The sequence below is a fragment of the Clarias gariepinus genome, chromosome 23 (assembly GCF_024256425.1).
Source record: "Clarias gariepinus isolate MV-2021 ecotype Netherlands chromosome 23, CGAR_prim_01v2, whole genome shotgun sequence".
NCBI classification, from domain to species: domain Eukaryota; kingdom Metazoa; phylum Chordata; class Actinopteri; order Siluriformes; family Clariidae; genus Clarias; species Clarias gariepinus.
Window position 1 is genome coordinate 3,672,290 of NC_071122.1, and position 12,236 is coordinate 3,684,525.

The 12,236-nt window shown below is 39.6% G+C and overlaps 1 protein-coding gene across 3 annotated transcripts in view; it reads right to left on the reverse strand.

The window, feature by feature from the left end:
* lrp1aa (low density lipoprotein receptor-related protein 1Aa) overlaps positions 1-12,236 on the reverse strand; it is a 128,325-nt gene that overhangs the window by 57,539 nt on the left and 58,550 nt on the right. For all 3 annotated transcript variants that reach the window (XM_053484044.1, XM_053484046.1, XM_053484045.1), the window contains exons 14-27: positions 11,785-11,974; positions 11,460-11,585; positions 10,671-10,811; positions 9,770-9,895; positions 8,670-8,786; positions 8,290-8,370; positions 7,129-7,296; positions 5,275-5,457; positions 2,989-3,186; positions 2,599-2,844; positions 1,637-1,834; positions 1,345-1,552; positions 1,066-1,230; positions 658-902 (exon numbers count right to left, since the gene is read on the reverse strand). In XM_053484044.1, the coding sequence (XP_053340019.1) occupies positions 658-902; positions 1,066-1,230; positions 1,345-1,552; positions 1,637-1,834; positions 2,599-2,844; positions 2,989-3,186; positions 5,275-5,457; positions 7,129-7,296; positions 8,290-8,370; positions 8,670-8,786; positions 9,770-9,895; positions 10,671-10,811; positions 11,460-11,585; positions 11,785-11,974 (2,392 nt within the window). The remainder of the gene's footprint in view (positions 1-657; positions 903-1,065; positions 1,231-1,344; positions 1,553-1,636; positions 1,835-2,598; positions 2,845-2,988; positions 3,187-5,274; positions 5,458-7,128; positions 7,297-8,289; positions 8,371-8,669; positions 8,787-9,769; positions 9,896-10,670; positions 10,812-11,459; positions 11,586-11,784; positions 11,975-12,236) is intronic.

The window sequence follows — 12,236 nt, forward strand, 5'->3', positions numbered from 1 at the left end:
TGCCTTATACAGTATATGGAACTGAAACCAAACTCTTCTGAAGTGCTCATGCAGAGAACAGTGCTAGATTTCATCCAGGGAACATTCAGGTCTAAAATGTCATGACATGATGTCATGTTTTTTTCCTGCCGTGCTGTGGACTGGAGTGTGTGCACACATTCAGGGTCCAGTCTTGTTGATTGATCCGGTTTTCTCACACAGTCCAAAGGCATGCAGATTAGAGTGATTGGCGTTTGCAAACTGCCTGTAGCGTGTAAGTGTGAGTGTGTGTATGTGTGTGTGCCCTGAAATGGATTGACATCCCTGTCTAGGGTGTGCCACGCCTTCTGCCCTAAGTCTCCTGGGATTCTCCAGGCCCCTACGACCCTGAATACAGGATAAAGTGGTATAGAGGATGAGTGAGTGAATAACTGTACCCATCACCCGGTACATACACCCGGTAATGACACATGAAAGTGACGGATATTAAGAAACCGCGAGTACTTCTCACGAAAGGTGAAAAACTTCTAAAGTGCAATACAATTTGTATAAAAAAAACAAAACAAAACTGTATCTAAACAGTATTAACTCCTTTTGCAGGTTATCGGGCATTAGACGTAGGGTATAGGGCGTAGTGCGTACGGCATAGGGAACGGGACGCGGGTTCGGACTGCTCACCTTGTGGTTGTCTGGACGGATGATAAACCTGCAGATCAAACGGCTGGGTGTTGGTTCTCTGCACCACAGTGACGTTGCTTCCTGTCCACTTGTTGGCTTTGGCGAGTGTGTTCGTGCGCCAGTCTGTCCAGTACACTTCCCCACCATACATAGTGACGGCAAACGGGTGCGACAGGTATTCGTGTCCACGGAGAACCTCGATCAGGCCGGAACCATCATACTTGGCTGAGTAAATTGCATCGGATCTGAGGGCATGGAGAACAAACAAAGGGACGTGATAAACCGATGGTGAACGCTGGGGTGCAAAAGGGTTTACCTTGTTGTAGTAGAAGAACTGGCATTACCATAGCAACTGCGAATGTAACCTGCTAAAACGACATAACATCCAACCTATACATGGGTTCCTACCTGGCATCTATCCAGAGGATTCGCCTTTCCAGGTAATCGACGGTGAGGCCGTTCGGCCAGCCTCCGTTTCCTGTTTCCTTATGGATAGTGCGCCGTCCAAACCCACTCATAGAGGCAGCTTCAATCCTTGGCATGCTCGCATCCCAGTCAGTCCAGAAGAGGATTCTGTGAAGAGTTCGAAGCTTAAACTTGTTAAACTGACAACTCCTGATAGTCACGATAGATTAAAATTGGAAGTAATCGGACATGAAAGTGAATGTGAGCATGAGTGTGCAGTACCCTTCTCTGGGGTCGAGGGCGATGGCCCGTGGGTGCTCGACGTCTCCGGCTAGCAGCGTAGTGCGCATGGTTCCGTCCAGTTTTGCCACCTCAATTTGATCCAAGTTACTTTCCACCCAGTAAATGTTTCCAGCTATCCAATCCACAGCTAGTCCTTCAGGTGTCGCCAAGCCGTATTGAATTACCACATCGAAAGTTGTCAGCGCCGCTGAGGAACAGAGGAAACATTTGAATAATTACCATTAACATGAATGGAAAAAAATATATATAAAAGTCTGACTCTGAGCCTCACCTCCGTTCTCGGAGAGCTTCCCGCGGTAGATTTTGTCCTCCACCACGTCAGTCCAGTAGAGGGCACTCTCGTTTAGATGGAAGTCGAGAGCGATGGTGTTACGAAGGCCTGGTACGAGAACGCTAAACTCTCCCTTGTGCAGATCAATACGGCGGATCTCATGACGGTTTGAGAAGATGATGAACGGCTTAAAGGGATCTGAGAGAAAGAGAGAAGGATGAACGATAGAATACAAACAAAAGAAACAGATCAATACGTAGGAGAAACACAATTTTTTTTTTCGAAAACATTGTTCAAAACATTTAAAACGTATCCAAATAAATTTTTTAAGTGTAATCAATTATAAAATGTCCATCTCAGCAGCTGCCAGGTTCACCATGTTCTCCCTCCATATCCCAACCCACACGATACACGAGAGCATTTAAAGCAGGACTGGAACTTCTCATTGACCTTCTCATTCAAGACCTCCTTTTTTGCCTAGATTTTCCATAAAGTCCAGCATCTGACCGAGGTTCCGTGTCCATGGCAACCGCAGCAACTTCCTGCCAAAATAAATGTTTCGCCTTTTCTTCTTTATGCTTATTTGTCACATTTGCAGCATGTTAATAATGGAGCCATTCACTGCACTGCTGAATGATTCCCAGTGCCCTCATTCTCACCCCGTTTATTACCCCCAGACCAGAAACCAGCACTCTTATTACAGAATAAGTGCCCTTCTGGGAGGAACACATCCTGAAGCACTGTAAAGTGTCCGCGCTCTGTTTAAAGTGATTATTTCTGGAAAAGATTTAAAAAATAGGGAAGAGGGAAAACATAAAAAAAAAGCTTATGGAGCAGATATAGTAACTGGGACTATGAAGGGTATGGTAAGGATTAGGGAATAAAGATCACGTTCTGTAATACTGTAGATCAAGATCTGTAGAATAAAGATCTGTAAGAAGAAGCCTCTGGATGATCTTTACCGGTGCTCCTGCAGCTCTCCATGTCAGGCTCCAGCTCCCAGCCCTCATAACACGAGCACTTGATGTTGAACTTGTCCTGCTCACAGCGCTGGCTGCACTTCAGGTGTTTGGCGCAGAAGCCCTGGATCTGGCAGGTTTTATTATTGGCACTAAGCTCCATCCCGAGAGGGCAGGAACACACGATTCCCAATCCTGGAGCCACGGAACAGTTGTGACTGCAGCCGCCGTTGTCCAGCGAGCACAAATCTGAAAAAGGCACAGAGGACAGAGGACAGCATGGTGTAAAAGGACACAGGATGACTCGATACCGATGAAGGTTATACCGTAAGATTAGTAAAGACTTGTTCCCTGATAGTTAACGTTCCACAGGTTGATCACGTGATCTCTCACCGCACAGTTTCTCATCAGATCCGTCGGGGCAGTCACCTCTACCGTCACACAGCTTCTCAGGGGGCAGGCAGATGTTTGAGTCATTAACACACACGTGATGAGACAGCTTACACACCAGTGCTTCACAGTTCTCCTCATCCGAGTTGTCCTCACAATCACTGTCTCCGTCACACATCCACGCTTTGCTGATACATTTTGCTAGGGGACAAAAGGTCAAAGGTCACATTTAGCAGTCCAGTGTCCCAATAAACCTCCAAAACCTTTTATTGATGTAAAAAAAAAAATAAATAATCTATTAATACCTCACTCACTCAGCTTTAACATTATCACCATATAAACATTATTACATTATAACCTAAACCTCAACATCTACCTTAAGCCCAAAATCAGCCTCAAAATCAACCTCCACACTTCAATCTCATCATCATCAACTTCAAAATCAACCTTAACCTCAATCCAAACCTTAATGTCAACCTCAACCCCCGCCATCGCCCTCGACCCCCGCCATCGCCCTCAACCACCCAATCGTCATTAACCCCCCCCAATCGACCTTAAACCCCCCCCCCCCATCGAAACAGTACCTCAACCACACCTTTATTCCCCTTAACATCATCACCCTCGACCTCAACATGTAAACAACCTTAACATCATCTTCATCACAACATCTTCAAAATTAACTGCAACACTGAACAACAAGAAAATAACATATTTGTTTCCCCTTTATTCTTTATCACTTTCATTCGTTTAGTTTTTCTGCTTATTTCCATAATATATTTTTTTAAAAACATCTTCTTTTCTCTCCATATATACTTAGCAAAAAAAGAAACGTCCCTTTTTCAGGACGGTGTATTTCAACAATAATGTTGTAAAAATCCAAATAACTTTACAGATCTTCATTGTAAAGGGTTTAAACAATGTTTTCCATGCATGTTCAATTAACCATAATCAATTAATTAACATGCACCTGTGGAATGGTCGTTAAGAACTTAACAGCTTACAGAAAGTAGGCATTTAAGGTCACAGTTCTAAATACGCAGGACACTAAAGAGACTTGTCTACCGACTGTGAAAAACACCCAAAGAAAGATGCCCAGGGTCCCTGCTCATCTGCGTGAACGTGCATTAGGCATGCTGCAGGGAGGCATGAGGACCGCTGATGTGGCTAGGGCGATAAATCACCATGTCCGCACCGTGAGGACAGCTGATCATCCTCGCAGTGAAAGACCACGTGTAACAACACCTGCACAGGATCGGTACATCTGAATATCACACCTGCGTGACAGGTACAGGATGGCCACAACAACTGGCCGAGTCACACCCGGAACACACAATCCCTCCATCAGTGCTCAGACTGTCCGCAATAGGCAGTCCATGAGGAGGAGATGCACTGCAGTACTTCAAGCAGCTGGTGGCCACCAGATACTGACTGGTACTTTTGATTTTGAGTTCATTCAGGGACACATTGGGAAACATTTTTAGTTTATGTCTTATGGTGTTGACTCTTTTAGTGTTCATACAAATATTTACACATCAAGTTTACTGAAAGTAAAAACAGTCAGAAAGTCAGAGGACGTTTCTTTTTTCGCTGAGTATATTATTTCCTTTCACACTCTTCTTCATTTACTTGCTTTGTTTCTCCTTTCTGTTTTCTAATCACTTATTTTTTCTTTTCTTCATTATATGTTCCTGTTTAACATTTATTCTTTTTACTTCCTTTCTTCTTGTTCCTTTTCTTTTTGTCTTTTTTATTTCCTTCCAAATCTTTCTATTCTTCGTAGTCATTTTTGTCTAGTTTCAATTTTTTTTCGTTTCCCGCTCTTCCTCCTTTAACATGTTTTTCTTTTCTTTCTCTGTCTTGTTTTGGTCTCGTATTATTTTATTACTTTTACACTTTACTTTTTCTTATACTGTTTGATCTTCTTTACTGCTTTTGTATGTCCTGTATTTGTTCTTTCACTCTCTTCCTCCTGGATTTTTCTTTATCACTTTAGAGTCTTTAGTTCTCCCTTTTTGTGTGAATTATAATTTCTTAAAGAATATTATGTTTTTTCTACATTTTAAATTAAGGTTTGGAACGGTAGAATGGTCTTCCGTAAAGGATCCTCAGGAAGAGAAGTAAATAATAAACGCGGTGTGTAATAAGTGTGTTGTCACTGTATGAGGAGTGAACTGTACTGCTGTACTGCTGTAATGCTCCTTCTCCGTAGACCAGCACTGATGTACATTATTTACTCTAATCATCATGGCAAGGCACATCCATTAAACAACGCTTTTCAGATTTTCTCACCAGAGTTTCTGCAGCCGAATTTGACAGCGGGATCGCAGATGTTGGTGACGCCTTCACAGTTTTTCTCGTCACTCATGTCGACACAGTCGGTGTCTCCATCACAGCGCCAGCGCAGAGGAATACACAGGCTGTCCATCTGACACTGAAACTCATCTGTGTGACAGCCACCAGGGGGACGAGTCGCTGAAACACACACAGATGCACACGGGAGTAATTAATAAAAATATTATAACAGAAATAATAAAAATAATAATAATTTTTTTTAATATTATTATTTTACTTGAACGTTTTATTCATAAACAACTGCAATGATATTTGTACAAGTAATAGCAAAAAATAATCATTAATAAGTATAATTTTCATTATGTATAATCATTTATTAATGATTTATAAATGTTACTACTATTACTACTATTATTACTATTGGTACTACTATTAGTAATAATAATAAGAATAAGAATAATACATTTGTAATTATAAATATAATAACATTACATATATAATAATACTAATAGTAGTAGTAATACAAGGTACAAATTTTTAATACAGTGGAACCTTTGATTACGAGCATAGTTCGTTCCGGAAGTGTGTTCGTATACCAAAACACCTGTAAATCAAAGTGAATTTCCCCATAAGAAATAATGCAAACTTAAATTGTCCGTTCCACAGCCCTAAAAAAAAAAAAAATATAATTAAAATAATAATCTACAAAATAAAATAAAAATAAAACAAATTAATCTGCACTTTACCATTTAAAATAGTAAAAATATAAAAACTAAGCCAGACGGGCTTCCTTTCTCTCTTTTCATTCAGAGTTTCATTCGCACACACAAGCGCGCGCGCGCGCACACACAAACAAACACTGCCGTATCGGAAAAATTAACAAGGAACCTCTCTAATGACACTCGAATGCGCGCAAACACTAATGGAATCCCTGCTGTAAAGTAAAAAAAATTTAACAAATTAACCTGCACTTTACCTTTGAAGAGTGTATGTGTGTGTGTGTGTGTGTGTGTAAAGGCGAGTGTGTGAAGGCGAGAGGAAGGGGGAAGGGCACACTGTCCAATGACGCGCGCGCGCACAGAGACATAGTGCAGGCTGAGACAAAGAGAGAGAGAAAATGGATCATCTCTAATGACACCAGCTTTTCTTTACACGCGCGCACACTTGTTATAATAAATAGTACACGCGCGCTGTACACACTCGCATACAAACACAGAATAAAATATGTTTTACGGGCACACACGTGGTCACAGTGTTACAGTACACACGTGCACGGATCTTGATTATACCAGTGAGAGACGCGTACTAAGACCAAGCAGAAGAGACGATTACCCACAATTCCGCAGCGCAAGGGAGAAAAAACTGTTGGCTCAGTTGTGATCACGTGACACAGTCAAAACAAGAGGCGCATGCATGATATATGTTACTCTGAACTCGTAAACCAAGACTTGCTCGTTTTTCAAGTCACCTGGTTATAAAAATATAAAATATATAACTTTAAAATATATAAATATAACTTGGTTATAAAAATGTAAATTATATTTAAATAATTTATTTTATTTATTGTTGAAATTTTAGCTTTATTATTACTTACCTAATCATAATAATAATAATTAAAATTATTATTATTATTGGTATTATTATTACTATCATTATTGTTTTATTATTACTTTTGGCAGTAATATTTTTGTAAACAAAAGTATTTTTATAATTGCAAATTATTGTTAGTAATATTATAATTATTATTATTATTATTATATTGGTATTCGTATTTTTTTTTATTACAGTTACAAATTATTATTAATACTATTATTATTGTTGTTGTTGTTGTTGTCGCCATGTCGTCCTTACCATTGTTGCTGCAGTTGGCGTGGGTCTCGTCGCTGTAGTCGTTGCAGTCGTTGTCGCCGTCGCAGGTCCAGTAATCCGGGATGCATCGGCCGCTGTTGCATTTAAACTGCGTGCTGGAGCAGGAGTGAGTGCAGCCCGCTTCATCGCTGTTATCACCGCAATCGTTATCTACAACACAACGCAATTACACAACAATGCTACACAATGGCCACAGCTCACACACAGCAGTGTGTTCCAGCATCACATGGACTTACAGGACATAAAAAAATTAAAACACACTCATAAAACCTGTTCATGTTAATGTAATGCGATGCAAAAGAGAATAAAAAAATAAGAATAAACCGGGGTGGATTCTCTTATACAATATACAATACAATAGTCTTTAGGGATTTTAAGAAACCTGGATCAATTCATAAAAATACAATGTTTTCAAATATTATTAGATTTGTTTTCTCAAAATCTTCTCACACACACACACACACACACACACACACACACATGCACATCATATAGACACCAATTAAATACAAGTTAAACACACAAAAAACACAATAGATAATCACAGAAACTGCATAGATCGGACCATGCACCATGAGGATCGAATTTATTGAAATTTATTTTATTTTTTTAGGTAGGAAAAGCTTACATATTAATAAAGATTAATATGCAATTTTAGTCCCTGATCAGGATATACCCGTAACATTAATCTGAAAACTAATCTGCTTTAATTCATTATTAATCATATTCAATGTTTATATTTTTTCATAATAAATTTCTTTTTTTTGGGGGGGGGGGGGGGAGGAGGGATGGGGGGAGGGGGTTGGGTGGGATGGTGCGCTGTAGATATTATGGTGCATGTTGATCTATGCACTAACCGGCCATGTCGGAACAATTGAACTCATCAGATCCGTCCCCACAATCCTTTTCTGCAACAGCGAACCAATTGAAGATGGGGGGCGGGGCCAATGGCACAGAGAACAGGAAATGATGTAAACACACACACATGGATAAATGAGGTAACGAACACAAAAACACACAAAAGACAAAGAGAAACGGTAACGACAGAGATGTGATGTAGTACGAACACACACTAAAACACACTAATACTCTAGAACGCACATCATCATTCACACACCACGTGAGGAAAGTAACGCGCCTCACCGCTGTCGCAGCGCCAGTTCATGTTGATGCAGCGTCCATTGTTACAGGTGAACTGAGTCGGGGGGAAGCACGTCGGATACGCTGCGGAACACAAACACGCTCTCATGGAACATCGTTCATTACGCATCATTCATACTGCATGCAATCGTTTGTAACGTGTATATTAATAACTTCATCAATAACATAGGAGCTGTTCAAGTCTAACTACAGTTACAGGACAGCTAAGCACAGTACTGATGAGGCTCTTAGCCGCGGGAAATCCTGGGATAAGAGCATTAGTGCAGCAAGAGATTATATAAGTCCCGCTTTGTACATTTACAAACATTTGGATGTCTTTGACGTCTGTCATGATTAACGTTTTATTAAAGATTATTTGTTACCACAGGACGCAGGTTCGTCCGAGCGATCGCCGCAGTCGTCGTCCAGGTCACACGTCCACGAGCTGGGAATACAGCGACCGCTTGCACACGAAAACTGATTGGCAGGACATGTCCGAGCTGACGGCGAATCACATCGCAGCAATTAACAGCAATTAAAACACAGAATTATTAGCAATAAAATATTAACGTGTCATATACACTACATGTATAGAAAGTAAAAACATTATTAAAAAAAGAAAAGAAAACTAAATTCTTTTTTAATAATTCAACAGAAACTTTTAATAAGTTTAAGTGTTATTTAAAAAAATATTCATTTTAAAGATAAATCTATTTTATTATTATAGTTAACTTAATAACACGGTACACTAAATTCATAAAGCAAGTTTCAGTAAAACTTTAAACATAAAAGAACACACACACACACACACACACACACAGGAACAGAGTAAGTTAAAATTCAGCTTGTGTCATGTCATAAATGATTTGTAAATATGGTTATTAAACACTATAAGAAATAAGAAACACCTTCATAAAAATAAATATTTGAAAAAAGCACAATACTTACACTGAATTTGTAAAATTTTACGGAACACCTTGCTATAATTTCAGCTTAAAAGCAGTTAAAAGTTACGCAAACTTATACATTATCTTATTATATTAATTAACTCGTATTTTTTGCGTAATGTTTCCCACTGCGGGTGTGACACAATCTAGCGTTTGTTATACAGCCTAAGACACACGAGTACAACAGTGTAGTGATGTTCCCGAGCCAACAGAAGATGCAGGGCTGAATTTACTTTCCCCATCTCTCTCTCTCTCTCCGTCTGTCGCTCTCTCTCTCTCTCTCTCTCTTTCTCTCTCTTCGTCTGTCGCTCTCTCTCTCTCTCTCTCTCTCTCTCTCTCTCTCTCTTCGTCTGTCTCTCTCTCTCTCTCTGCTCTTTTCATGCAGAATAAACAAGTGAAATCAGAACCGTGAAGGTTTCACTTGAAAATGTGAGGATTCCTGCCGAGATCATCAGCTAAAGGTCACCTGTCCTGCAGAGACACCTCAGGGGTGTGTGTGTGTGTGTGTGTGTGTGTGTGTCTGCGTGTGCCTGTACCTGAGCATGTGGAGTTGGACTCGTCCTCGTTGTTGCCACAGTCGTTGTCTCCATCACAGAGCCAGCGCATGGGGATGCAGCGGTTATTCTGACATTTGAAGCGATCAGAGGGACACGTGTGCTGATCTACATACACACACAGCAAACCACTCCAGTAAACACCACACACTTTATTGATCTGTTGACTCTCTTTATTTTGTCTCTCCCACTAGATTCCTTTTTTTCACTCTTTCTTTTTTCATTCATCTCTCCTTCGGTTTCTCATTTTCTTTTTTTTCCTCCAACCTTTTTGTTTGTTTTGTTTTTAGCTTCACGTGTGTTTGAGTGTCTGAGTCAGTGTCTGTGTAAATGCATTAATGTGCATATATACTAAAATTCTTTTTATATAAACATTTTTGCGCTGTAGAACAAATTATAGGAGTTTCCAGTATTTCTTAGGGGGAAATTTGTGATTTGACATATGCTCACTATCCATATATATATATATATTATTTATACATCGTATATGTATATACGGTATATATATTTGAATATATTTGCTATATTTAAAGGAACCGACATCATCACAACACAAGATGAACAAAATGCAAATAACTGTGTTAATGATTTGGCTGAATAACATTAGCAAATCAGTATTTGGTGAAATAACGGCGATTTGCAATTACAGAGTTCATGCGTTTTGTCCGGCTCTCCAACAGGTTTTCATATTTCTGTTGTGTAACTGTATACCACTCTTTTTGCAAAAAGCAAACAGCTCAGCTTTGTTTTGTGACCATCCATCTTCCTCTTGATGACATTCCAGAAGTTTCTAGATTAAATTGTAGTGGTGTCTTTTTTATATATACGTGTGTGTGTGTGTGTGTGTGTGTGTGTGTGTGTGTGTGTGTGTGTGTGTCCTTACGGCAGAGCTCTGGAGCTTCGTCGCTGTTGTCCAGGCAGTCGTTGTCTCCGTCGCACCTCCACCTGTCCTGGATACAGCGATTATTCTTACAGGCAAATTCTCCTGACTGACACTGAGGAGGAGGAATATAGGATGGGTTCGCTTCACACACAAACACACACACACACACACACACACACAGCGAGAGAGGGAGTTAAATTTCTTTTTTTAAATAATGCTTCTTAGCATGTGCAGTTTATCTTGCAGTGTTCATGAGCTAGCTGTTACACATGTACGCTAACCTTGAAATTCAAGCTAGCTAGCTGTTAGCATGATTGACCAGTTATACCTCAAAATGATAACTGAGAGCAGCAACAATTTTTCAGTATGCTACTAACTAGCATTTAATTCTATTCTAGCTAGCTGTTAGAATGATGACATTTCCTCAGAATTCTAACTAGCTACTTTTTAGTAGATGCCACTTCTGCGACTGCTTAACTTTCTAACTATTAGCATGTGCTAACTACCTGTATATGAACAATTCTTTCTTAGAATGCTAAGTAGCTAATAGTTTTAGTGGTTAAAGGTTTGGATTATGAGTAAAGTTATGTATTTGGATTTAATACATATTTTTTCACACATTTTCATCATTTTCTTTTTATTCTGTAAAGCTGCTATGCAACAATGACCACTGTAAAAAGCCCTATGCAAATAAATTTTTTGTTAATATATTTTAGTTATTACTATGTAATACATTAGTGTAATAGTTATAAAATGTTAATAAACACATTGGCTAATTCGCTATTTTACCTTTACAACTAGTGTTATCTGCCGAATCCAGGAGCTGATCTTCAGCACATGCACACGTGCGACCGTGCGGCGTCGCTAAGCACAGTATACTGCATCCACCGTTATTCGCTCGACACGCATTCGTACCTGGAACAGACCCAGCAGATGAATTTATCCTGAAAGGTGTATTTTATCAAAACAGCGGCTAAATGACACACTTGTAGCCTTGAGTTTGGTAAAGTGTTAATAGTTAAGCTAAATGCTAATCAGAATCCAGAACATTAGGCTACTTCAATAGCTCTTTGATGCAGAAATGCTTCATTTCCGTGCTAAGTTACGTCGGTACCTTGCTGCTGCTGGGCGTCATACATGCGGATTTCAAAGATAGGTGGACGCTCATTGCGAAGAAGCGTGACGGACTTGGTGTCCTGGTCAAGTTTGTAGATGCTCCCGCTACGATACTCGTTCCAGAACAGAAAGTTCTTATAATGGCAGAGACCAAAGGCATGACTCAGCTCCTGTCCCTCATACACCGTCTAAGGGCAAAAGAAATATTTAACATGGAGTTCAACTAACGATATTTACCTCATTGACTGCCATGAATCCCATAAAAATAAAAAGCTAGCTGCTAGAGTTTACAAGTTAATAACTAGCCAGTTTCTATAGTTTACATGGTAAAAACTAGCTGGTTGCTATAGGTTAAATGTTAAGAACTAGAGAGTAGCTATACTTTACATGTTAAGAACTAGCTAGCTGCTATAGTTTACAAGTTAATAATTAGCTAGTTTCTATAGTTTA